Here is a 27422-nt window from a genome sequence, read left to right on the forward strand (position 1 = left end):
ACATAACGACAATTTTATCTGTTAGTTACGACTAATATCTCAAGGCTGCTTCCTGCACTGAACTTAAAATTCATAGAATGCAGTCAAATCCTGTCAGGTTTTTGGACGCCGACAATTCTGATGATCATAGATCAGCTAATGGTTCAATTCACGTTGCTAGTGAAAACAACCAAATTGCGTAAAGCCTTGGCTAATGCTGTAGTTTAGCAGATGGTTTGGGACTTGGGACAGTCACTGCTCAAGGACTAGGTTCAGAGTTGAGACTTGAGACCAATAATCTATGTTCCGTTGTTACAAAAAACCGTTGCAAGGACGGCAATCTGAAACTTGTTGCCGGTTGAGATTGAGTGGAGCTGTTTGACAATACGTTTAACTGGGCATCAGCTTCAGACACAGACGCAGTTACAAGCCTCTGTCTGAATGGATGCTACTGGTGGTTCCGACTGACATTTTACATTGGTGAAATTATTGTTTGATCCATTGTGCATTACTGCTGGAAAATGACTTATCTTTGCTAAAAATCCAGTGAAATAGAACAAATCAACTCAAACCTGAACTTTCTGAAAATTCAGACTCGATATCTGAATTCTGAACTGTTTTTAGATAAAAAAACAAATTTAACTATGGTTATACGTTAACTAGTTGTTGTTTAATTTGTTTTTTCTTGCGAGATGTACAAATTGAATTTAAACTTGTATATTTATAAAGTGATATATCACATGTTAATATATCTTCTCAATTTCTTTTAAACTTTTTTTTTTGACTATTTCAATGGCATGCAAGCAACGAAGATACATCCGTGCAGGGATCGAAATAGTTCCCCAACGCCGCCGCCTCCACTTCGTTAATCCTTTTCTCCTTTCGTCTTAGTAATTACAGTGATTAATCCGTTCTTACATGTTTCTTTCTTGTCGGCTTACGTTTTACTAGTTGGGCTAGTTAGTTACAGCTAGCTAGGGTCCACTTGCACAGTTTATTACTGATAGTATTTCTTTCCTTTTTTTTTTTTTTGCTTTGGTTAACTCTGCAACGAAACGTCTACAAATTCTGGACGGACGAGGCGGCGGCCGGCGGCGACAGTATAAAACCCCACCGCCCCCACCCACTTGCAAGCGAGAACAAACAGTAACCAACGCCTCGCCTCGCCTCAAACCTCAATTCGACAAATCCATCTCCCGCTGCCCCCCCCCCCCCCCAGTTCCTCGGCCTCTCCCGGCGACAATGGCGGCGGCGGCGGCGGCGCTCGCCGACGACGGCGACGGGATCGTAGACCGTGCCATGTGGCTCGCATGCGCCGCCCCGAACTCCGGCCGCCTCCCCGCCGTCGGCTCGATGGTCTTCTACTTCGTCGACGGCCACGCAGAGCAGTTTTGCCAGTTCCCCGCACCTCTCCTGGAGCAGCTCGCCGTCCCCGGCCCCCGCGTCTTCCTCTGTACGGTGGCCGCCGTCCGCCTCCGCGCCGACGCCCTCACCAATGAGGCCTACGCCGACATCACCCTCGACCCGGTCGCCGACCACGACGTCCCGCGCCTGCTCCCCGCTCCCGCTCCCGCCGCCGCCGCCGGTGGCCAGCAGCAGCAGTTGCGTTACTTCGTCAAGACGCTGATGTCTTCCGATGCCGAGTACCGAGACCGCTTCGCCGTCCCCATGGATGTTGCCAAGGACGTCTTCCCGCCGCTGGTCGACGCCAAAGCGGTCCAGCCCCTCATCGTCAAGGACCTTCAAGGATCTCCGATGACGTTCGACTACGGCAGGAACGGCAACAGGGTCACGCTCGCCAAGGTCTGGAAGAAATTTCGGGACGACATGGACTTCGTCGACGGAGACAGCGTCATCTTCATGCGTCGCCGCGACGACGACGAGCTGTACGTCGGGGTGCGGCGCCAGCGCACGCTCGACAAGCCACTCAGGACGCGCCGATCCAGGCCTCCGACACCGCTTCCGGTGGCCGTGCAGGAGGTGATAGCTGCAGCGGGTCGCGCGGCGGCCGGCGAGCAGTTCACTGCGACGTACCGCTCGCGGCAGGACGGCGACGAGTTCGTCGTGCCACGCGAGGTGGTGGAGGAGGGGCTCCGCCTCCGCTCCAGATTCACTCCCGAGATGGAGGTGGAGTTTGTTTGGGCCCTTGAGGATGGCGCGCCGCCCAGCGTCGGGCCACATGGCAAGATCACCGCCATCCACGACACTACATGGATGTGGCGATCAGTCGAGGTATCCTGACATCGATTAATTCCCCTGATTCTCATCCGCCATGCCAATGTTTTTGAAGTTTTCTTGTCTGATTTCGTTCATACTGCAGATTGGATGGACGGGAGGTTCAGAGATGAACAAGTACGCCAACTTCTGGCAAGTTCGATTGGTTGGTTCGGACGATTTTGCTTCTGCTGCTCCTCCCCCTCCTCTTTCTCCAAAGAGGCTGAAGAGTTCAGAGGTAGCTACGGCATCTACTTCTTCATCTCCCTGCAATGGATGTCTCACACATTGATCGACTTGTAAACGCACGCACACGTTGATCGATGCAACAATGTTCACTATTTGGTGAATTGATCGATGCAATGTTCAATCGCTTTTCAGGATCATCTGCCTCCACCAAAGGCGTCAGCGTCAGCGGCAGCGGCAAAGGCTTCTCCCTCTTCCTCCGCGCAGGCGCAGCAGTTCAGTATCACACGCGAGATGTGGCGGGCATGCGCCGCCCCCAAGTCTGGCCGCCTCCCCGCTGTTGGCTCATTTGTCTACTACTTCCCTGACGGCCACGCCTAGCAGTGCCCGTCGCGTCCACCAGAGCCCCTTCCAGGCAGGGTGTTTCTATGTAAAGTCACAGCTGTCCGCTTGGATGCAACAAGAAATGAGCTCTTTGCGACCATGTCCCTCATCCCAGTCGCCAGAGACCAAGCCATCCAGCCTCAGGCGCCCGCTGATCCAGGTCCAAGCTCCCCTCAAGTGCAGACTACTCTTGTTTCATTTGTGAAGCCTCTCACGTGCACCGATGCTGTCAAGAATCGGTATCGGTTCATAGTGCCCAAGAGAGAGACCGCCATGGGTGTTCTACCCCAGCTCCAATTGAACGAACACGTGCCGCTCTATATCAAGGACATGCACGGAAAGGAGTGGGTGATTAATTATACATGGAAAGAGTACACCCACATGCTTTCCAGTGGCTGGATAAAATTCGCGAATGCCAACCGCCTTGTCACAGGTGACAACGTAGTGTTTATGCGCAGCATGGACAGTGGCGAGAGATACATGGGGCTGCGTCGCACCCTCAAGCCGGAGCCAGTGTCAGTTGACGAAGTGATTGAGGCCGTATGGAGGGCGGCGCGTCTCGAGCCGTTCGAGGTGACCTACCTCTCGCGCCAGGACGGCGACGAGTTTGTTGTACCGTGTGGGATTGTACATAATGCTCTACGAGCGAAGTTTACCCCAGGAATGGTGGTAAACTTCGTATGGGCTGTTGAGGAGGACAGGCTGCCGAATGTTGGGCCACAGGGAAAGGTCATTGCCATAGAGAACTATGCAACCTCAATCTGGAGGATGATTCAGGTATTACTGTATTACTCTGAATTTTGCTGCTTGTTTAATTGCAAATGCTTTCCTAAATTGTGCCTTGGATATTAGGCATCATGAGTAGTTGTAACTTTGTACCAGATCTAGTGCTAGCATTTTGTGTCTCCACTGAAATTGTTGCATTGTCCATTTTTATCTGACACTGTGCTGCTCGCCAGGTTGAGTGGCCATCCTGTGCAGGAATGAACAGATATGTTAATTTTTGGCAAATTCGTGAAGTTCTTGGAGAGAGTTCCTTTGAGGCATCCACTTGCATTGTGAGAAGTCAAGATTACTCGCCGGCACCACAGAGGAATTTAGTTAATGCGCTTCAGCTTCCTGACGGAACAAAACAGCTTCAGCAAAACAAGAAGTCTGTTTCCTCGTCATCCACCTTCCGACTCTTTGGCAAAAAAATGACACCTGGCGTGCCACCAAGAAGAGACACCAGTGGTCTTTCTGGACAGGTGAGCTCAACATTGCAGTAACAAAAGTTTGCATTCTCCTATTGATGATCATGGAATTTGTAGGTATCATTATTCAGCCATTATCTTCCCCATGATGAGGACGATGGACAAGTTCCAACGATGAGGCAACGGCTAGAGACGCTGTTTCCTGATAACATCTGAGGCCAAGGACACCTACCTAACTAAAGATTTGCTCTGTCACTTGTGACTTTGCGAGACTGGGTCCGTCATGAATCATCTATGCCAGCTTTGGTCTGAATTTAGTTTGAAGGTTATTCTGAATAGTTTCAAAATTCGGGGAACAAGTTTGCAGTGTTAAATGTCCATTCTAAATCTGACGGAATTGGAAAATGGTGTATCTGCAATCTGATATCTGAAGAACGCGAACAGTTCAGATCGAGATGACATAACCGACAATTTCATCTATTAGTTACAACTTACAACTAATATCTGAAGGCTGCTGCCTGCACTGAACTTAAAATTTTTACAGAATGCAGCCAAAGACCTGTCAGGTTTTCGGACGACGACAATTCTGATAATCACAAATCAACTAATGGTTGAATTCCTGTTGCTAGTCCAAACGACCAAATTGCATAAAAGCCTTGGCTAATTCTGTAGTTTAGCAAATGGTTTGGGAGCAGTCCCTGCTCAAGGAACTTGGTGTTTTGCCAGGTTCAGAGTTGAGACCAATATCCTCTGTTCCTTGGACCAGTTTTTCAGACATTTTTACAAAAACCGTTGCAAGGACGCAATCTGGAACTTGTCGTTGCCGGTTGAGATTGAGTGGAGATGTTAAATAACTGATGACGGCATCAGCTTCAGGCACAAACGCAGTTACAAGCCTCTTTGTCTGAATGAATGATACTGGTGTTTCCGACTGACATTTTTACATTGGTGAAATGGTTGATCCATTGCGCTGGAAAATGACTTATCTTTGCTAAAAAAAACCCAGTGAAATAGAACAAATCAACTCAAACATGAACATTCTGAAAATTCAGACTTGATATCTGAATTCTGAACTCAATCCAACTCATCTCGGTGTCGACCTATATAATGCCCCACGCAACCCCCAGTCCGATCGCACATACTTTTCAGCCCACCAGCCCGCACGCTGGTTTCTCATTATGGGCCCATCAGCCCACATGTTTGTTTCTTTCTTCATTATTTTTGGCCCACCAGTCCTTTCTTTTTCTTTTTCGCGGGTTTCGGCCCACTATGTGTACGTGCTTCCTTTCCTTTTTTTTATTTTCCGAAATTTTCAACTCAAATTTGATTCAAATTGTAAAACTTTCAAAACAGACTTTGAGAACTTCCAACTCCAATTTCAAAACTTTTAACTCAGATCTTAAATACTTTCAACTCAAATTTTAAAAACTTTCATCTCAAATATAAAAAAATTTCATCTCAAAATTGAAAACTTTCATACCTAAATCCAAAATTTTCATCTCAAATTTTAAAAACTTCCAATTCAAAATTGAAAACTTTCAACTCAAAATTCAAAAACTTTTAACTCAGATTTAAAAACTTTCATGTCAATATTTTGAAAACTTTCAAATTGTATTTTGAAAATTTTCAAGTCAATATTTAAAAAATTTTAACTCAAAATTTCAAAAGCAATTATTTTTATTTTTATTGAGAGATTACTGTAGCATTCGCTAATAGCTATGATTAGCACTAATCGTTGGGATTAGCGACGTCGCGTCATTTCGCTAAGCGGAGGCCGCGTGCGCGCGACTTAAGATACTCGCGCGTGCGCGCGAGCTATCTATCCCCCGCGCAGTCACGCAGGCGCAGCGCCGCAACAACATTCCACGCTCTTCCTTCAACTCATTTCGCTGCGCCGCTCGTGGTGGAATGTGGGCGAAGGCGTCGGATCTGTATTGTGAGGAGGCCGACCGCGACGACGACGACGGACTCGCCGCCATCCTCCACGACGCCTGGGAGCTCCCCACGCGCCCCGTCCTGCGCAACGTCTTCCGCCGCCTCCCGCGCAACACGGACTTCGACGGCGCCACCTTCCTCTCCAAGCCATGGCTTGCGCTCGCCGTGGACGGGCACAACGTCGTCGCCGACGGGCGCTTCCACGACATCGCCTTCCCCCACGACCGCGGCGCGCGCTGCGTCGGGAGCTCCCGTGGATGGCTCGTGAGGGGGCAAGGGAGTCGCCGGCGCCGCGGGCACCGCCACCATCCATGATTCCATGTCGTCCACCCGCTGCTTCCGCACCTCAAGTTCCGCCTCCCCGACGAGTTCTCCCTCTTCGAGATCCATGCCGCCGCGGACGAGAGGAGCACTGCGATTGCCACTCTCGAAGGAGGCGCGCCTCCGTGCCGGCCTCCCCCTGGAGGAGACGGACGCCGAGATGCTGCAGTGCGTGTACAAGCCCGACAAGGAGAACTGCCCCTACATCACCATGGTCACGCTCTCGTGCAGCCCCGCCGGCTCCAACGACGACGACTGCGTCGCGCTCTGCGTCTACCGCCGCGGCCGCTGCCTCGCCATCGCGCGCCCCGGGGACGCGTTGTGGACGCGCGTCGAGGTGGGCTGGGAGTACATGGTCTCAACGGCAAGTACGTCAGCATGGTCCACCTCAACGGCGGCTTCTACGCGGCGTGCTACGACGGCACGGTGCTGTGCGTCTCCATCCCACCGGCGGGCAGCAGCTGTTGAGATTATAGACATATAATGATTTAATCTATTCCATAAATAAATCATGACATTACAGATGAAAACTAGCATGAACGCATCATTAGATCTACACATGTAAACTACACAGTATAACATGAACAGATCAAATATGCGCAACATATTGAACACGTATCGAGGTGACGAAAAGACCGGCTGCTTGGTCGAAACTTTTCGCAGGTGTCTACGAAGGCACGAAACACGCGAGCGAAGAGGAAGGCGAGCCGTCGCGAACGAACAGGGAGCAGTCGCGCGAAGCGCTTCCCAAAAACTTTATTGCCGCCTTCTCCCGGTGCAGGACGTCAAATGCAGAGGTTCCGGAGACCTGCTCTCCCGATCGCTGGTGCACGCCGGCGAGCGGGATGGAGTAGTCTACGAGCGACGGCGCAGTACAGAGTAGGAGGCAAACCCTAGATTGATTTTGCGTATATACTGCGTGAAGACGGCGGGTCGGTTTATATAGAGAAGGGTCGCTTGATCAGGGCGCCCGCACGATCTCTACTGCGCGTAACCGAACCGGATAAGTCGCGCGTAACTTATCCGGACTCCACGCCGTTTGCACGCACCAGATTTTTCGGAACGTTTCCAAAACAAAAACGAATCCGAATTTGCAGCAAAACAAAACTGCAAAAGGAGGCTGCATCTGCGCAAGGGTGAGAAGCCAATTTTTTGGACCATTCGACGCGTACGTCGTGCACGCGCGCCGCTTGCCCTGCCCTGCCAGGCGAGGCGAGGCGAGCGAGCGCGCGCGTGTGTTTCCCCTCTTCTCTCCACCACACATGCTTCAAGTGGCTAGGAGGACATCCTCCCTTTTAAGGAGGTCCCCCTCTCCTAGAATAAGCAAGGTGGTACTAAACTCCACATGCATGCCATCCCATGAGGTGGGCTTTTGTGATTTTCCAAAGAATTAATCTTCGAGTGGGCTAAGGCCCATTCATTAATTCCAACAATCCCCCACCAAATCTCAAAATCCCACTGAGATTTGCCTTTTCCAATGTACTGTTTATATACCAGCGGTTCGATGGAGACCAATTAAGGTTGAACATCCACCTAGAACTCCAAGCTACACTTACTCACAACTTGAACAATGGACTACGCCTTGAATTGCAAGTCTTGTGCAAGCAAGTTTCACTCAAAGTCTTATCTGGTACTAGACCGTCTGTAGACTACCCATCGGGTGGAGCGTATAAGTCATACTCCTAGGTCTTTAGTAAGCTTCCTAGAAGATTCACCCAAAATCTTCATAAACTGCGACCAACAGTCAAGCTCACAAAGGTGAGTTCTTTCAAGAATGCTCTGCAGGACAACATCTTCGCTAATTAAAGCCAACAGAACTCATTAAGGCATAGCCAACCTGCCTTGCAGCTCACGAGAGTACATGCATCTTCACTTGGAGAGGGTATATATATTGATACTCTCCTCTAGTTTACTAATGGTTTGTTCTTCCCAGGATCTAATTCACGGGATCTCCGATCACATAGACTGGGTTACCACCATAGTATAATTCACATGGGTCTCAAACCCATCTCCTTCGATGCATTGTTTATCACATTTCGTGATAGTCCCTTCGTGAAGGGATCTGCCAGGTTTCTCGCTGTTTGGATGTAATCCAACGTTATAACTCCGGAGTTTCTTAATTTCCTGACAGACTTCAATCGTCTTTTCACATGTCTAGACGATTTCATATTATCCTTAGAACTATTCACTTTGACAATTACCGTTTGATTGTCACAGTTCATAAGGATAGCCGGCACCGGTTTTTCAACAACAGGCAGATCCATTAATAGATCACGCAGCCATTCTGCCTCAACAGTAGCAGTATCCAGTGCCGTTAGCTCTGCTTCCATGGTTGACCTCGTCAAAATGGTCTGTTTGCAAGACCTCCATGAAACAGCACCACCACCCAGTGTGAAAACATATCCACTAGTGGCTTTGATCTCATCCACATCAGAGATCCAGTTAGAATCACTATAACCCTCCAGTACCGCAGGATACCCAGTATAGTGAAGCCCCAATTCCACAGTACCTTTCAGATAGCGCATTACTCGCTCAAGCGCACGCCAGTGATCATCTCCCGGATTAGAGGTAAATCGGCTCAACTTGCTCACAGCAAAGGAGATATCAGGCCTAGTTGCACTAGCCAGGTACATCAACGAGCCAATGATTTGGGAGTATTCCAGTTGATTCCTAGCAATTCTCTTGTTCTTGCGAAGCAACAAGCTAGGATCATAAGGTGTTGGAGAAGGCTTACTATCAATGTAGCCAAAGCGATTCAAGATCTTCTCCACATAATGGGACCGCAAGAGTGTAATCCCATTCTCACCTCTAATTAGCTTAATGTTTAAGATAACATCAGCTACTCCCAAATCTTTCATATCAAAATTTTGAGACAAGAATGATTTAACCTCATTTATCACCTCAAGGTTTGTCCCAAATATCAGTATGTCGTCAACATACAAGCACAAAATAACTCCCTCACCCCCACCATGGCGATAGTACACACATTTATCTGTCTCATTGACTGCAAAGCCTGCAGATGTCAATGTTTTGTCAAATTTCTCATGCCATTGCTTAGGAGCTTGTTTCAGACCATACAAAGACTTCAACAATTTGCACACTTTGCCTTCTTGACCTTCAACTACAAACCCATCAGGTTGATCCATATAGATCTCCTCATCCAGCTCTCCATTAAGAAAAGTTGTCTTAACGTCCATTTGATGAACGAGAAGACCATGTGAGGCTGCTAGGGAAAGTAGCACACGAATTGTGGTCAATCTAGCAACAGGTGAGTAAGTGTCAAAGAAATCTTCGCCTTCTTTCTGAGTATAGCCCTTAGCAACAAGCCGAGCCTTGTACTTTTCAATAATACCGTCAGGCCTAAGCTTCTTCTTGAACACCCACTTGCACCCCACAGGTTTACACCCATAGGGTCGCTCTGTCACCTCCCAAGTCCCGTTAGCGATAATGGAATCCATTTCACTACGGACAGCCTCCTTCCAGTAGTCTGCATCAGGAGATGCATATGCTTCTGAAATTGACTTAGGAGTGTCATCCACGAGGTACACAGTGAAATCATCACCAAAAGACTTAGCCGTCCTTTGTCTCTTACTCCTTCGAGGAGCTTCACTGACATCCTCCTCAGAGACAAGTTCATGTGTATGTTCAGTTTGTTCTGGTGGTGTGATTGAACTGGGAATTATTTCAGAGGGTTGGTTCGAACCACTATGTGTATCCTTTATTGGGAAAAAGCTCTCAAAGAAGGTAGCATCACGAGACTCCATAATTGTACCAACATGCATGTCCGGTACCTCGGATTTAACTATTAAAAATCTATAGGCAATGCTATGATGAGCATATCCCAGAAAAACACAGTCCACAGTCTTAGGTCCAAGTTTGCGCTTCTTCGTTATTGGTACATTGACTTTCGCCAAGCACCCCCATGTGCGCAAATAAGAAAGTGATGGTTTTCTACCAATCCATATCTCATATGGTGTTTTGTCCTTATTTCTGTTAGGAACTCTGTTTAACACATGATTTGAGGTCAACAATGCCTCCCCCCACCATGCCTTAGGCAGTCCCGCAGTGTCCAACATGGCATTCACCAAGTCAGTCAGTGTGCGGTTCTTCCTTTCAGCAATCCCATTAGACTCGGGAGAATAGGGAGGCGTCCTCTCATGTATGATGCCATGTTCCTCACAGAATAAGTCAAACTCGTTCGAGAAAAACTCTCCACCACGATCAGACCTAAGCCTTTTTATCTTTCTGTCAAGTTGATTTTCAACTTCTGCCTTATAAATTTTAAAATAGTCTAGAGCCTCGTCTTTCGTTTTCAACAAGTACACATAGCAAAATCTAGTAGCATCATCAATCAATGTCATGAAATATCGTTTTCCACCCTTCGTCAACACCCCATTCATTTCACAAAGATCTGAATGTAGGAGTTCTAGTGGTGCCAAGTTTCTCTCCTCGGCAGCCTTGTGAGGCTTGCGAGGTTGCTTCGATTGCACACAACTATGGCACTTAGAACCTTTGACAATGGAAAACTTAGGAATTAAACACATGCTGGAAAGCCGAGACATCAAGCCAAAATTAATATGACATAAACGTGAATGCCAAACATTAGCCTCATCATCCACACTGCCACAAATATGGTACACAGACTTATTGCAGAAATCAGAAAGGGAAAAGCGGAACAGGCCTCCGCACTCATAACCTTTACCAATAAAATATCCATGTTTAGACACGACTACTTTATTAGACTCAAAAACCAACTTAAATCCGTCTCTAGTCAGACGGGAGCCACTAACAAGATTCCTGTCGATAGAAGGGACATGCTGCACGTTCTTCAGCTGCACGATCTTTCCCGAAGTAAACTTCAGATCTACCGTGCCAACACCATGAACATAAGCATGTGACCCATTCTCCATTAGGACGGTGGAACCCCGTGCGACCTGATAAGAAGAAAACAATGAGATGTCAGCACAAACATGTACATTGGCCCCAGTATCAACCCACCAATTAGTAGATTGATTAACTGAAAAAACAGTAGGTAAATTACCATACCCGCTTCCATCTCCAGTGTTGCCAATGGTCACATTAGCAGACTTAGAAGTCTGCCCTGCAGGTGCCTTCATCCCCTTGCGCTGTGGACACTTCCTAGCCAGATGACCAACTTGGCCACACACAAAGCAAGTCCTCTCATCCTGATTAGGATTGTTGTTGTTCTTCTTCTGCTTCTTGAAGTTGGTGGTCTGCTGAGCTTTGTATTTCCCCTTGCTCTTGTTCTGGGCCTTGTGCACAACATTGGCACTGGACTGCCCACCATCGCCCTTAGACGCGACATCTTTTTCCCGAGCTTTCTCCTCAACATCAAGAGACGCAATCAACCCCTCAACGGAGTATTCCTGTCTCTTGTGTTTGAGTGCAGTACCGAAACTCCTCCAAGATGGAGGTAGTTTTGCAATAATGCACCCGGCCACAAATTTGTCGGGTAAGACACACTTAAGGAGTTCGAGTTCCTTAGCCATGGTTTGTATCTCATGAGCCTGTTCGACTACAGAACGGTTGTCAGCTATTTTGTAGTCATGAAACTGCTCCATGATATACAGATCATTGCTAGCATCAGTAGCACTGAATTTAGTATTCAGTGCATCCCACAACTCCTTAGCGTCGGTCATATGCATATACACCTCGACCAGACGATCGCCAAGAACGCTAAGAATGCATCCCACAAAGAGAGTAGTGGCTTCCTCGAATTGCTTCTGCTGTTCAGCAGTAAGAACTCCTTCAGGTTTGCCAGTACTCACCCAGAAGCATTTCATAGCTGTCAGCCACAGAGTGACCCTGATCTGCCATCTCTTAAAATGCACACCGGTGAATTTATCCGGCCTCAGTGCATCGGCAAAACCAGCCATAGTAAAATCACAGTGCCTATAATAAGGTTGTTGGATTGTTGAGATTATAGACATATAATGATTTAATCTATTCCATAAATAAATCATGACATTACAGATGAAAACTAGCATGAACGCATCATTAGATCTACACATGTAAACTACACAGTATAACATGAACAGATCAAATATGCGCAACATATTGAACACGTACCGAGGTGACGAAAAGACCGGCTGCTTGGTCGAAACTTTTCGCAGGTGTCTACGAAGGCACGAAACACGCGAGCGAAGAGGAAGGCGAGCCGTCGCGAACGAACAGGGAGCAGTCGCGCGAAGCGCTTCCCAAAAACCTTATTGCCGCCTTCTCCCGGTGCAGGACGTCAAAGGCAGAGGTTCCGGAGACCTGCTCTCCCGATCGCTGGTGCACGCCGGCGAGCGGGATGGAGTAGTCTACGAGCGACGGCGCAGTACAGAGTAGGAGGCAAACCCTAGATTGATTTTGCGTATATACTGCGTGAAGACGGCGGGTCGGTTTATATAGAGAAGGGTCGCTTGATCAGGGCGCCCGCACGATCTCTACTGCGCGTAACCGAACCGGATAAGTCGCGCGTAACTTATCCGGACTCCACGCCGTTTGCACGCACCGGATTTTTCGGAACGTTTCCAAAACAAAAACGAATCCGAATTTGCAGCAAAACAAAACTGCAAAAGGAGGCTGCATCTGCGCAAGGGTGAAGAGCCAATTTTTCGGACCATTCGACGCGTACGTCGTGCACGCGCGCCGCCTGCCCTGCCAGGCCAGGCCAGGCCAGGCGAGCGAGCGCGCGCGTGTTTCCCCTCTTCTCTCCACCACACATGCTTCAAGTGGCTAGGAGGACATCCTCCCTTTTAAGGAGGTCCCCCTCTCCTAGAATAAGCAAGGTGGTACTAAACTCCACATGCATGCCATCCCATGAGGTGGGCTTTTGTGATTTTCCAAAGAATTAATCTTCGAGTGGGCTAAGACCCATTCATTAATTCCAACAGCAGCAACAGTGCGTCGTCGTCCCCGCCGCGGGGGGAGAAGTTTGCGGACAGGCCGTACAGGGAATACTGATCCTTGTGGAGATCGCGGTGGTGGCTCGCCGCCGACGACTGGTGTTCGTCGGGACGGAGAGCTGCCTGAGCCCCTGGGACGACGACAGATACCTCTGCGCGTTCCGGTGGGACCACGAGCTGCGGTTCTGGCGCCGGCCGCCGGGACAGGAGCTTCGGCGGCCGCGCGCTATTCCTCAGCGCCGGCACGGCGTTCTTCGCGCGACGCGAGGATCCTGCCGTGGTGCGCCGGCGACTGCATCTACCCTATTGACGACGAGAGCGTGCTCGCCGGGAAGAACATGACCGTGCGCTGCTACAACATGCGCAGCCGGAAGTATAGATGGCCATCTGGGCGGCACGGCCCAGGCACGGCCGTGCTCCGGCCAGAATCTATCGGGCCCACACGGCCCGACCAACGCCAGAAGCATCGGCCCAGGCACGGCCTAATATGACTCGGGCCGGGCCAGGCCGGCCCGATGGCACGACAGCCCATCGTGCTTCTTTAAAAAAAAAATAATTTCAGTCCCTCATTTCTTTGGACCATGTCTGAAGGAAAAAGTACACCAAAGGTCCCTCAACTTGTCATCGGGTTACAAAATGGTCCCTAAACAGGTATATCACATCCCTTAGCTTACAAAACCGTTCACTCAAGGTCCTTAGGTGGTTTTGAACCCGGTTTTATCTGACGCGGTGGCTGAGTCAGCGTGGGACCCACATGGACCCCACGTGTCAGGGTGTCCACGTCACCACACACACACTCTCTCTCTCCCCTCTTCTCTCCATTCCTCTCTCTCATTTTTCCCCTGGGCATGGATGGCGGCGGCGTCTTTGACGCGGCGGGGAGGAGACCCGGCGTGGCCGGCGGCTGGAGGGGAAGGAGCGTGGCGGAGAGGAGGGCCGATGCGACGGGCGGCTCCGCCGATGGATGTCGTCGCGCGGATGGCCGCGGCGGCCGTCCCCCTCAACCGTCGGCCTCGACGCGGCAAAGCAATCCAAACCAAATCAAATACCGAGCCGATCGAGTCTAGCTAGCTAGCTCGCTCCGGCGATTGACCACCACCACCGCTTGCAGCGGTAGTGATATACTGATATGGCGGAGAAGAGGCTACTGCTGCCGGTGGCGCTGACGATGGCGCAGAAGCATGGAGGAGGGGAGAGGGTGTGGGAGCGGCCGTGGAGGTCGTCATCACGCGCAGGGGACGCGGCGTTCGTGGAGGACGTCGTCGCGCAGGCGCAGGTGTCCAACTTCCGGTCGTCCTCATCGTATCCGCCACGCGCGCTTCTGATACTCTATGAGCAATCGACGCCCGCCCCTCTGTTCGCTCTCTCTCTCTCTCTCTCTCTCTCTCTCTCTCTCTCTCTCTCTCACGTGGCTGAGCTGACCTCGACGGGCGATGTGGCGGCGGCGGCGACGATGTGGGAGCAAGAGGGCCGCCCCCCACGCCGCCGGCCTCCGTCGCCTCTCCACCAGCTTCCATGGATGACGACGGCGGCCTCCTCGCTCTCCCCGTCGGCTCCTCATCCTCCGTGCTCTGCGAGGACGGCGCCTCGGGCGCCGCCGACCGCTCCACGCTGCTCGCCGCTGCTGCTCGATCTGAACCTGTCGGCCTCGTCCCCGTCGGCTGTTGCCGCCGCCGAAGCCGACGAGATGGATTGGTGGTGCGACACGCTGCTCCACCTCTAGCCTGCACAACACCAAACAATGGCAGCAATCGCCAGTGAACTCTAGCCTACGACGACGACGACGACGACCAACCAGCAAGCAGCAAGAATCGGCAAACTGGTACTGCGTTGCTACGCTCCAATCCAACCATCACCATTGCTGCTGCTGCTACTGCGAAGAAGCTCTACCATCTCCTTCATAGACACGGATATTTTTTTTTATTTTCGTTTTCCTCCATCACTTTTTCACCACTCAGGATTTCGTTTCCGCCGCCTCTCTTTTGCATCTCTGTATCCAAAGGGGATGCTGCTGCTTTCAGCTGTACCAATAGCTAGAAAATGGTAGAGAAGATGAGAAAATTTGGTTCAAAATTTGTAATGTTCAGATCGAGCAGCAGTGGCGAGCAGCGTGGGGCGGTCGGCGGCGCCCGAGGCGCCGTCCTCGCAGAGCACGGAGGATGAGGAGCCGACGGGGAGCGCAACAGGGAGAGCGAGGAGGCCGCCGTCGTAATCCATGGGAGCTGGTGGAGAGGCGACGGAGGCCGGCGGCATGGGGGCGGCCCTCCTGCTCCCACGTCGTCGTCACCGCCGGTCGCCGGCCGCCTGACCTCCTCTCCCACCTCGCCCCGCCGGCCGGCTTGCCCAGACGAAGGACAAATTTGAGAGAGAGAAGGAAGGGATAGAAGAGGGGAAAGAGAAATAGTGATGACGTGGTACCTGACACATAGGTCCCACGCTGACTCAGCCGCCACGTCAAATAAAACCGGGTTCAAAACCACCTAAGCAACAAAAGTAAACAGTTTTATAAGTTGAGGATGTGATATATCTGTTTTGCGGTTGAGGTACGACTTTGTAACTCGATGACAAGTTGAGGGACCTTCGGTGTACTTTTTCCCATGTCTGAATGATTGTAGTAAGTCTATTTACATCCCTTATTTCTTGGGCCGTGAATTATATGGCTGCAATAAGTCTAACTTAGTCCCTAAAGTATTTTCTTCCCTCCTCATTGAATCAGGCCGTGCCGGGCCGGCCCACCGTGCCAAGGCATCGGCCCAGGCACGGCCTAGCTGTCGGGTCGGCCCGGCCCGGACACGACCCCAATCGGGTCGCGCCGTGCCTGGGCCTATGGCCATCTATAGCTGGAAGCTTCTGCGATGCTGGGGCCAAGGTGGCGCTGGCCCCACCTGTCTGGGTCATGCCGTTCCATGAATAGTACTGTACAGAGACATCCATCCAATGATCCAAGCAGGTAAATCATTGATGTGTAGGAGTTTGATCACCATTTGTTCATTTGTTGCTAGGTGTTTTTTCATGTGAATTCTATCTTTGAGTAAATTTCATACGAACTGCATGTAAGTTTCCATAGCTACCGAGGAATTCCGGATTTATGATTTTGCTTTGTATAATTATGCACTTCAAGGCATTTTCTTATAGCTGAGAGAGCTACACAATTTGCATGTGCTACCAACCTTCCATTTCTGATTGTTTTGTGAAATTGCTAGCTGTCTAGTTTTACTCCCAGAGTTCCAGTGCTAGTGTTTGTTGAAGATTTTTGTACTGGAGTAGTATTTTGTTGTGTTGCAAAAATGTATAGTGGCTTATTTGATTTTAGGATGTTTAATTTTTTAACTTGATTCTAAGTGTCTTTACTTTGAAATCAGTATTAGTAGCTGCAATACTGTTCCAATTTTGCAAAGCTCTCTGTCTTTCATGTTCTCGAATAAAGATTTGCCTGTTCAAGAGTTTGATCGTCCATATGTATTAAGCAGATTAGTGAAAATATTTTTGGATTAGATTTTAGTGAGGACTACATGTATGCTATATGGATATAGAATAATACTAGAAAAACGTCCCGCGCGTTGCCACAGGATGTGTGAAATTGAACGATAATAAATAAATATAAAATATCAAAATATTATAAAATCATTTTCTTACTTATATATAAAATGAGAATGACGATTTGAGGATTTTAGAAAAAAAATAAATTGAACAAATGACTTTTTTCTAACTTCGATGATTTATTTTTTAGAAACTAATTATGAACATCACTTCATATATGACTAAGTATTCAATTCTCTATGATTTTGTAGGAGTTTAACATTGACACAATTAATACTTCCTCCTATTTGTGTACAATGGACATAATATATAATACAATTAATATTGTGTTTTTCATTGTACGTTTAATTTTCACTTGAGATGTGGTGTTCCAACCTCTGTTCAAACCGATCATGTTAAATTTAGGATCCTACTCTATAAAATCAAGTTTTCCAAGTTCTCCCATAATATCACATCTTTTCTCAGATTTTTTTTATACCTATACGATTTATCTGCTTAATTTCCTTCCATAAGGTTATTGTACATGATTAATATGGTTCATCTAGAAGTTTTTTTCCATAGCAATGAATGGGCGTAGTTAGTCTCATAATTGTGATAGATTTTATTGTGCTTGTTTTTGTTACTCTTGTCGTACAAATCGATATAGCAAAACCGGTTGATCATAAATTGTTATGTTTCAGTTATGAGATACAATTATTTGAAGCTCTTAAGATACAATTAAAATCTTAATTGCAATTTGTCAGAAATAACTGCACATTGCGGTAGTTTGGTGTGGCATCATCAATGCTATCAAAGCTATAGTAAGACATTTCTTCAGTGGCTATGTGGTTAATAATTTGTGTATTTATAGCAGCAGCGATCTCATCTGTTGGTGCTAAAATTGCACGCTCACATAAGTAGGTTGGTAGCTGTGATACATGTGGTATTGAACCATACACAAAAGAAATCAAACCTGCTAGGTTCCTTTCTTCAACCGGTAGTAAGAGATATGATGGAATTTTCACCCAGGTGGTGTCCGGTCGATCAGCGGGTGCACTATCATGGACAACACCATCACCCAAAAATAGAAGCCATGTTGCAAACAGCTCAAGCTCAAACCTGTCTTAATGAGAAAAGGTTGGATAATTGAGCCTCATGTTTTCAGTTAATTCAAGCACCACACAATTTTGCCATAAGTGGGAGCGAGTGATCAAGGCATTCAGGATTTGTTGCTGTCTTGCATTAGGAATAACCGGTAGAGTTTGCCTAAAGTCTCCACCCAAGACAATTGTTATACCACCAAATTGCATGTTCACTGAATTAATCATGGTTGATCGATGGCATGATATCTCTAACGGTGCGATCAAATGCTTCAAAGCAATGTTTATGGTTAACAGGTGCTTTATCCCATATAATGGGAGATGTTTGTCGAATAAATTCATCAAGATGGGTGTTCTACAATAGAGAGTGGATTTTAAACTCTCAAGTGGATGATCCCTCATTATTTACATGCCACTCAAATAGTTATGAAAAAAATTATAAAAAATGAGAAGATGTATTATTATGTGATATATCGCTCTACAAACATGCAAGTTAAAATTTAACTTTTACAAGTTAAAAAAATAAATTAAACTATAGCTAGTTAATGTATGTTCCCAGTTAAATTTGTTTTTTCATTGCGACATATAGAAGTTGTTTGTGAAGTGATCTATCACATGTTATATATCTTGTTGATTTTTCTTTTAAAAAAAATTCTTAACTATTTGAGTGACATTCAAACCTTAACTTAGAATAGTTTCTTTATATAATGGAGTTTCAAGCCAATTTATAGATAAAAAAAAATGTGAAGATGTCAGCTTATGGTAGTGTGTACCGGCGGATGAGTATTGGGCCAGTTGTCGCTGTCGGCGGCGGCGAGGTGCATATGCTGCTATGGGCTTCAATGGGCTGGTTTCATCAGAAGTTAAGTATATGTGCATGCGTCAGGAATAATTTCACTTTGATTCCCTTAACTAGTGGAAGAATCTGGTTAGTATCCCTAAACCGTAATATTGGTTATCTTGACTCCCCAACTATTAAAACATATTCGATTTGCCTCCCACCACGGTTTTGGAGGGCTGTTTGCAGATGTAGCGTCTACACGGGGTGTTGATCTGGTCTTCGTTCCACGTGATGTTGACGTGACGCTTATGTGGTATTTGAATTTAAAAAAAAACTAGGTGATTCCCTTCACTTTGTTGCGGGAATTACTTAGAAATTCTTAATATTTTTTTGACAATCAAGCTAAGAGTAAAAAAGAAAAAAGAAATGAAACATCCGGGTTGATACCCGTGCTTTAGTGTGAACATATTGATAAGTATATGTTAAATATTGTAAAAGTGATAGATAGATTTGTTAAAATATTATGCAAATGATACGAGGGGTGATGATTGATATGCTTGTATTTTGATTTGTATAATTAAATAAATTGTAGATCATGTTTATGTTTGCATGAGATTAAATATGTAATTATTGCTAGTGGATGATGATGTGGCATGGTTGCATGTTGAGCTATAGACTTAGTGTGCTTTAACTTATATAGAAAGCATAGATATGAGGGACCCATGTCATCCTCCTTCACATTCTTTCACACCTTCTTTCGTCGAGGAATTCTTCCACATGTCATCCTCATTCACCTTCTTCCGTCGAGGGAGTCAAATTGAGCCAGTCAAGATATCTGGTATAGTGATTCAGGGATATGAATGAGATTCTGCCGCTACTTAAGGCCTTGTTCGGTTTGGAAGGATTGAAGAGGATTGAAGGGAGAATAATTCCACACCACAATAGGTGTGGAATAAATCCCCTCCAATCCTTTCATCATGGGGATTAACCGAACAAGGCCTAAGGGAGTTTTTACTTTTATAGATATTGTTGGTCAAAGTAGCATTTCGAAGACGATGTTAGGGTCCAAAAATACTTATATTTTGTGACGGAGGAAGTAGATCAAAATCGTATTACAACTCAATGACTAGTGCACTGTACCCTTGTTTTAATATCCAGTAGTCCTCGGTTGCGTTCTCTTTGAGCTTAAGGCTGAAATCCGCTCTACATTTAATAAGATTCACAAAAGGTTGGATATTATTTACATTGACAATGAAAAAAAATTAACTATCATGCAAACTATTAAGATGAGGACCAGGAGATTGCATCTTTGGCGATGCGTTGTAATAGGATGGATCACGCTTCCCACATACCATAGAATTTTCGTCAGTCATTCTGCCTGATGCATAACACCACATAGAACAATGTTTCCAGTGCATGGTTTAAAAGAGTGAAGCAATTCTGCAGTCGGGGTGAACTAAGCGAGACTGAAAGCTAAGGTTGCCCAGACCACACGAGCCAACACAACAAGAAGACCCGTTGCAACGTATGAATATTTTTCTAGTAATATAACCAAACAACCACGTGAATACAAATTATATGATGATATGAAACCAAACTTTTCATTGTCACACACCCTCTAGACATAACGGACTTCCAGTGTACACACCTACTCCAGCATAGATGCTTGTTTCCGTTATATCCAAGGAAATCTTAGTTACCGGGTTATAAATCTGCACGATCGCTTTTGTCCCTGCTTGCAACCAAAACACTACCTCTCCCTCGTCCGTCACAACCAAAGGGTGCACTTTCACATAAACTCCAGTTCCAAAGAAAACAAAATCAACATTAATCCTATATTCTTTCGACCACGTCCCCTTGTCAAAATCAGTCAGAAACCACAGATCCACGATAGAAACGTGATCTTTCCAATGCGCTGCAGACAGAGTGCCCTTAAGTTGAGCTAACATGAGATGGCCGGCGAGGCCAGTGTAGTTTACTGTGCCATTAGCATCATGAAGAATCGTCTTTGTTGGCCCTTGGAGAGTCATGCTCCATTGCTCCGTTTCAAGGTCGAAGGAAGGCATGCAGCCTGTCCGTATGAGGGAGGAGGCGGCAACGCGGTTGAAGTAGGACAGGAGGAAGTAAGCCGCGCCTCTGTACACGACTCCATTGGTGAAGCTCCAATCGAGGTAGTCCGGTGGGTTGTCCGCCTTCCTCCACTGAGGTTTCGTGTCGCTGGTGGTGATGATCTCCGACACGTGGGAGTAGTCCCTGGACTCCACGATGCGGAGTAGCTTGTGCTCGCCTGTGTGAGATGTGCGGCCAAACGCGAGCCAAACACGGTCTCCGCCTCTGGTGCGACGGCGAGGTAAGTGCAGCCGCAGGGGATGTGCTTGACGACGTTGCCGGAAAGGTCGACGAGGTTGATACGTGGGGTAGGAGAGGTCTCCACGCCAACGGCGAGGAGGAGGGCGGTGTGAGGGTGGCGGGCGGCGTGCGCGGCGGCGAAGAGCGGGTCGGAGGTGAAGGACCGCCACGAGTGGCAGACGGCGCGGAGGCGGCAGATGGGCTTGGCGGGGAGGCGAAGCAGGACCTCGTGCAGCATCTCCGGTGGCAACACGCCGTCCACTGCTCCTCCGTACCCACTGCCAGGCGCCGCCGACGAGGACTTGTTACCGACGCGAGCACGAGTAGTAGGACCGCCACGACGGCGAGAGGCAGCGCGCTTGGGCATCACGGCGGCGACGGTCCTCTTCCGGCGGGGTCTAGAGGACGGCAAGGACCGGACGGGCTTCCCCATGTGTTCCTGCGGTTCCGAATTCCGACGGTGGACTGAGGGCGGCAGCGATCGAGGCTAGGGCTCAAGATAATAGCCGATCGAAGAGGAGGAGGAATTCGAACCCGGAACGACGCTCACCCGGTGACCGGCGGCGTCGGGTTTTACGAGGGAAACTGTTTTAACAGCTCGAGTGGACGTCCACCCGTTTATTGCATGTCATCTAAATGGTTATGAAAAAAATTGAAAAAATATGAACAATATATATATATATATATATATATATATATATATATATATATATATATATATATATATATATATATATATATATATATATATATATATATATATATATATATATATATATATATATATATATATATATATATATATATATATATATATATGTAATATATCACTCCACAAACATGCAAGTTAAAATTCAACTTGTACAAATTGTAGCAAAAATAACAAACAAGACTCAAATTAATATGTATATTTACAGTTAAATTTGTTATTTTTGTTACAACTTATAGAAGTTGAATTTGAACTTGCATGTTTGTGGAATGATATATTACATATTGATCTATCTTGTTAATTTTTTTGAAAATTTTTCATAACTATTTAGTTGACATGCAATAAACGGGTGGACATCCACTCGAGTTATTAGAATCCATCTCCGGTTTTACAAGGGCTCTCTCGGCTGGGCTGGGGCCCTCTTGGCTGGGCCGAATGGGAATTAAAAGAGTGGCCCGTGACGAGGGGGAAGGATGGAAGCCCGGACGGGACAACTGTGCTGGTGCAGTGGGAAGAATAAGTCTATTTTATCTCCTCACAAAAAAAAGAGTCTATTTTGGCCTCCCTAACCTCTTATGCTTTGATCCAATCACATCCCCCAACCATAAAACCGACTGTAATGCATCTCCCAACTTCAAAAACTGATGCAAATATACTCCTTCGGTGATTTAAGAAGTGGTTTTTGCTGACGTGACAGGTTGACCGACTGAGTCAACATATGGCCCCCAGATGTCAGTGAAATGTGAAAAAACATATAGGGGGACCCACATGTAAGATATATTCATTTTCTCCTTCCTCCACCTCTCCCTATTTCCTCTCTTTCTCTGTCTCCATACCTATCGGGGTCACCGTCGGGAGTGGCGCGGTGAAAGGGAGCTGGTGGCCGATGGAGGGATGCAGAAGTCAACGATGATAGGGAAGGAGCTAAAGGTCGGTGGTGAGGCCGGGAGGTTGATACAGTCAATTAGCCGGAGAAACCAAGGGCGGTGGCGGCCTTAGATCCAGAAGAGGAGCCAAGAGAGAGGCGATAGGTAGTCGAGATAGAGAGCCCGGTGCTAGCAAGCTTGCGTTAATGCAAACGGAGCTTGAGCTCTCGCTACAGAGACAGAGGGGATCCAGGAAGAGGGCGGAGCTTGGGGTCCCACTGGTCGCAGGCTCCTCTCTCAAACCTCAGTGGCAGGGGAGCTTGGGTTCCCGCTGCCCCATCAAACCTCAGTGGTGGGTGGCAGGGGAGCTTTGGGTCCTGCTGGTCGCAGTCTCCTCTCTCTCGAGCAGTGGCCACAACAGCCTAATGGTCGACGAGATCACGGTGGCGTAGATGGAACTTGGGATCCCGTGACAGATATGGAGGGGAGCCGCGCGAGCAACATGTCATCTCCTCTCTCCCGAGTGACGCGGGCGGCAGCGCACTGGCGTCACCAAGCATGATGATGCGGCAACTGTTGTGGATCTTCAGCTCGAGGTCACGAAGGTGGCGGTAGTGCCATGGAGGTGGTCGTCAGGGAGGAGGAGCAGTTGCGTGGAGGTATCAGGGGTGGAGGCTAGCGGGTGCGTCATGGGGAAAGAGATTGGACACCTCTTCATCCCCTCCTCCTAGCAAAAAGCAGCTCCATTGTAGTAATTTCTGTTGAACTTGCCGACGAAGACTAGAGAGACTTGGCAAAGAAATCCTTGAATTCTTAGGAACCAAGAAAAGGAGGGGAATATATGACCCCATCAAAATCATTCATTAGCATCCATGAAATGGAATGTAGTAAGCAAAGGATCGGTGCTTTTCGTATTCTCTTGGGAGGAGGGTTTGATGTTGTACAACCACTAGATTGGTGAATTTATTATTAAATTGTGGTGAACTTGTTCAACGTATATTTACCCGTGATAACTCTTTTTTGAGATACAATAAATAATATTTTCTTACATATATTTGTATATAATCTCTCATATTTCTCAAACTGGGGGTAAAAAGGTCATTTCAAGTTCCTTTTGGTGACATAACACTCTAATTAGGAAAAATCTCTCACTCATATAGTGTTTGTGTAAAAAAAATGGAAGAGGGGCATCTCAATAGAGTCACTCCGTAGGAGTGGTGGCAAATACTTAAAAACCCTGTTATAGTAACAACAGGAATAGAAATAGGAGTAAAAGTGGCATTTATAGTACTACTCTTTCCGTCCTAAAATATAACAATTTAGAGGGTTTAAAATTTGCTAAAAAAATATAATAATTTCTCCACTAACATTCTCTTCCAAACCAATCACAAACCTCCATTATTCAATTTTTTCGTCTACCTTCACTTCTCAACCAATCACAATATTCCCTTATTCAATTTTACCAATTTTTTTAATAACTGTATTCAATCTTTAAAAAAATTATATATGGGAAGGGGTAGTATTATAATAGTGGCAAATAGTTAAATTTCCACAAGAATTGAATGGAGGAGAAGAGTTGTCTCCCCTGAGTTGATTTAACACCTCTCCACGAGGTAGGCAACGCGAGTTGGCAGCTAATCCTGTCAAGTATATTTTTAAGATGGACATAGGTATTAAGAAAATAGGTAGAAATAATTAGAGAAATATTGTGATTAATTGAGAAGATAAATTATTTAAGAAATTAAATAGAGAATGATTGTGATTGATTGAGAGGAGTTGGTAAATGAAGAAATAGTTTTATTTCACAAAATGTTAAAGATAGATTTATTTTGAGATAAAGAAAGTAGGATGGAGCCACTGGGAGAGCAGAAGTGCGGGTTCCAAAAATCAGATTTTTTTTATTTGCCCTCAAATTGGCTTAGATCATTTAATGAAGCAGACGACAAGCTTTTCATGGAGACTCTCCATTATATGCCCATTCATTTTTTTTCCTTTTCCAATCATTTCCGTTGTTTGATTAAGGTGCAGAAATTAATTGAACTTTCAATTTTTTTTCTGATCGAATCGCCATGTAAGTATCATATGGAATGAAGACCTAGTCAAATGGGCTTTGTATGAGCCACGTCAGTTAAAATCAGGTTCAATACTACTCGGCGGGGGACTATATTTGTACCGGTTTTAAAGTTGAGGGTACAACGATTCTGATTTTGCGGTTTGAGGATGTCTTAATTTGAAACTCAAAAAAAAATGAGGAATGTAAAGTGGACTTTTACCAGTGAAAAAAAGGTCAGTTTGTGAGGGTTGGCAAGGAGGAGGGGCGAGGGCGTATTGAACAGGTCAACAGGAACACCCTCACCCTCGCTGCCCTTCGGGTTCACCCGGCCCCGGCCCTAAAGTGAAAAACGGGCGTAAAACAACCTCTGCACCCGACACCTCCGGGGCCCTGTCACCCGACCGAGGCCCTGCTGCACCCGCATCCGCATGGCAACGACCGAGGAAGAGACGATGAGGCGTGATGCAGTGGGACGACGATGAAGAGGCGGAGCAGCGACGAGCAGGCGTGGGGACTGTGGATGGATGAGGCGGCCTGACGACAATGATGGTGTGTCGCACCGGCAGCCGGAGATGAACCGGCGCGGAGTAGCAGTAGGCGGCGTCGACAGCCCGGCTGCGTGGGGGCATAGAGGAGAAGCAGGCGGCCCGGTTGCATAGGGACGCAGTAGCGTGGAGGAGGAGTAGGGTGACGCTAGCGGTGCCGGCGACGTGGGTGAGTGAGCTTGGCAATGACATCGCGTTGGGGAACGCCCGCGCGTGCACATGCAGTAGGCGGTATAGCGCTAGCTTGGGCCGGTGGTAGCTAGGGACTAGAAAAGGGATAGGGAGAGAAGAACTTATATAATACATACTTAATTTAACCCGGTTTCATAAGTGGGAAGTGTTTACACCTAAATTTGGTACCTATGAATGAAATAGAGGAAAATTGTCAAAGTTTGAAAAGTGTTGGATTTCCTCCACAGGGCCGGTCATACCATAGGTATATGGGCGGTCTGACTGGCTAATAGAGCCGGTCTGACCGCAGGTATGTGGCCAGTCAGACTGTCAGAGTCCGAGTCCAAGTCTGTCTTCATCGGGTCTCAGGTTTCCTTACTCGGGAAGGCTATGTTTCGTATTTCCTTTGATTTCTATCCCGAGTTAGACGTGGAGAAGGGCCTGTAGAGGGCAAGACCAACCCCTATTTAAGGGACAAGGCCGGTTCATTTGTAATCCCCCGAATACAATCTCTTTTACCATGTTTTCTATTTTACCCAAGTTTTAGTCCATTTTTTTCAATTTGCGCTGTAAATCATCTGCCGCTGCTGCGAGAGTGCGACACCTCTTTGTAGGTTTGTCCTGAAAACCTTCCGTTTTGCCCACGAGACGGGTAGTTATCTTCATATTGATCTAAGTCGGTCTAGAGGCTGATTTTGATCTCTAAATCGCCTTCGCTAACCGGTTTAGCTGTTTTTCTATAAAACCCATCTTGATTTGGTCGTTTGGCTAGATCGAGGTGGTCGATTCTATATCACCTCAAGGCGTTTAGGTGTTGCGATCATGCTTGTCGACTTGTCACAAAAAGTTACCAACAGGAGGGTTAAGATTTTCGGTATGGGATCACCTATACATTTGTCAACAAATTTTGTTTTCAAAACTTGACAAATGTAATTGTAGTACAATCGTGATGTAATTACGTTGTAACTTGTATGTAACTTTCAAAAATCTCTCCGTAATCGGTGAAACGGATGTCCTGGGAACGAATCCTCTCACATGTGTGCTGCTATGCGCGCTGTGATTTTTTTCTTTCCTCACTTGCACAATTACGGAGAAACAAATCTACTGGTTCAAAACTATGTGAAAGTTACATACAAATTATATTGTAGTTACATCTCTCAAATTTTTAGGAGAAAATTTGTCCACAAATATGTAGCTAAATTGTTATGTAGTACAGTTTCGAAACCGCTAAAAAGCGGCTAGTCGCGCGTCTCCCCTCCCTCGTGGCGCGGCCACGTGGCGCGAAGAGAGGATGGCCACGGTGGAACGGCGCGGGAGCGCCACGTGCGGCACGTTTCTCCGGTTTTTCTGGTTTTTCCCTGATTTCTTTCGGCGGCAGATAAAAACGTGGCGGCGGCGGAATCAGGGAAGACGAGGAAACAGCTGCCACCGGCGGGCGCAACGCTGCCGGCCGTGACGCCGCTGGCTGCGACACTGCTAGCCGTGACGCCACCGGGCAAGGGGCTGCAGGTACAGGCACCGGCGGGCGAGGCGCCGCTGCCGGGAGAGGCGCTGGCGGGCGACGCGACGCCGCCGGGAGAGGCGCAGGCGAGCGCGGAGAATCGCCGGGCGGGAGCATTTCGTCTTCGCACGGGAACGAGAGGAGAGAGAGGCAGGAGTGTGAGATTGGGAGCGATATTCGCGAGAATACTCGCCCGTATATAAGCCGAGCAAGGAATGGGGAGAAGGGAGTTCCAAAACTTATGCAGGAGGGTAGGGGATTTGTTGGAGCTGTTTTCTAGACTAAAATCCCTCAAAATTAGTTTTGGGAATCAGATAGGTTGACTGTTGGTGATGCTCTTAGCGCGCTCGTGCAGTTTAGGATATGAATTAGACTATCCCTTTGGCCTGAAATATTTATTTGCGTTCCGCAAGTGAAATACTCCATTTTGTTAGGCCCATCAAACTAACAAGCACCAGAGCCCACCCACGATCGAGGCCAGGCACCATCCATGCCGTTGCCAAGTTGCCGTCGACGAGAGCAGAGGCCAAGGCAAAGCTGCTTCCAGAATCCAGAGTGCCACCTCCGTCTCCGAGCACGGCAGCAACGGCCACAGGAATCTGCCGTGCAGAGCACGCTATCCTCATCTATATATTTCTCTGACCACTTCGTCCTCACCCCTCCCCCATTTCAAATCACGCCCACCTCAATTCAGAACTCCAC

General features: G+C 47.4%; 3 protein-coding genes and 1 pseudogene across 3 annotated transcripts; 3 read left to right on the plus strand and 1 right to left on the minus strand.

Annotated features, from left to right (window-relative positions):
* Positions 1-1221: 1221 nt before the first annotated feature.
* LOC9270008 (B3 domain-containing protein Os07g0183300/Os07g0183600-like) lies at positions 1222-2485 on the plus strand. Its single transcript, XM_026026992.2, has 2 exons — positions 1222-2211; positions 2300-2485. The coding sequence occupies exons 1-2, from the start codon at positions 1222-1224 to the stop codon at positions 2483-2485; spliced, it is 1176 nt and encodes a 391-aa protein (XP_025882777.2).
* A 377-nt stretch (positions 2486-2862) lies between these two features.
* Positions 2863-4172, plus strand: LOC112936145 (B3 domain-containing protein Os07g0183300/Os07g0183600). The gene is made up of 2 exons (XM_066312348.1): positions 2863-3540; positions 4074-4172. The coding sequence occupies exons 1-2, from the start codon at positions 2863-2865 to the stop codon at positions 4170-4172; spliced, it is 777 nt and encodes a 258-aa protein (XP_066168445.1).
* Positions 4173-5864: 1692 nt separating this feature from the next.
* On the plus strand, positions 5865-16040 carry LOC107278164 (uncharacterized; annotated as a pseudogene).
* A 4093-nt stretch (positions 16041-20133) lies between these two features.
* Positions 20134-21308, minus strand: LOC107281573 (uncharacterized). Its single transcript, XM_066312172.1, has 2 exons — positions 20939-21308; positions 20134-20813 (listed from the first exon to the last, which is right to left on the minus strand). The coding sequence occupies exons 1-2, from the start codon at positions 21306-21308 to the stop codon at positions 20134-20136; spliced, it is 1050 nt and encodes a 349-aa protein (XP_066168269.1).
* Positions 21309-27422: the final 6114 nt, after the last annotated feature.

The sequence above is a fragment of the Oryza sativa genome, chromosome 7 (assembly GCF_034140825.1).
Source record: "Oryza sativa Japonica Group chromosome 7, ASM3414082v1".
Taxonomy (NCBI): Eukaryota; Viridiplantae; Streptophyta; class Magnoliopsida; order Poales; family Poaceae; genus Oryza; species Oryza sativa.

Bases quoted from the DNA above. Each gene is read 5' to 3' on its own strand.
- LOC9270008 (XM_026026992.2), top strand. From the start codon at position 1,222: ATGGCGGCGGCGGCGGCGGCGCTCGCCGACGACGGCGACGGGATCGTA. The intron at 2,212-2,299 runs GTATCCTGACAT...TTCATACTGCAG, and splicing joins GGATGTGGCGATCAGTCGAG to ATTGGATGGACGGGAGGTTC.
- LOC107281573 (XM_066312172.1), bottom strand. From the start codon at position 21,308: ATGGGGAAGCCCGTCCGGTCCTTGCCGTCCTCTAGACCCCGCCGGAAG. The intron at 20,814-20,938 runs GTATCAACCTCG...CATCTCACACAG, and splicing joins GGAGACCTCTCCTACCCCAC to GCGAGCACAAGCTACTCCGC.
- LOC112936145 (XM_066312348.1), top strand. From the start codon at position 2,863: ATGTCCCTCATCCCAGTCGCCAGAGACCAAGCCATCCAGCCTCAGGCG. The intron at 3,541-4,073 runs GTATTACTGTAT...TGGAATTTGTAG, and splicing joins CAATCTGGAGGATGATTCAG to GTATCATTATTCAGCCATTA.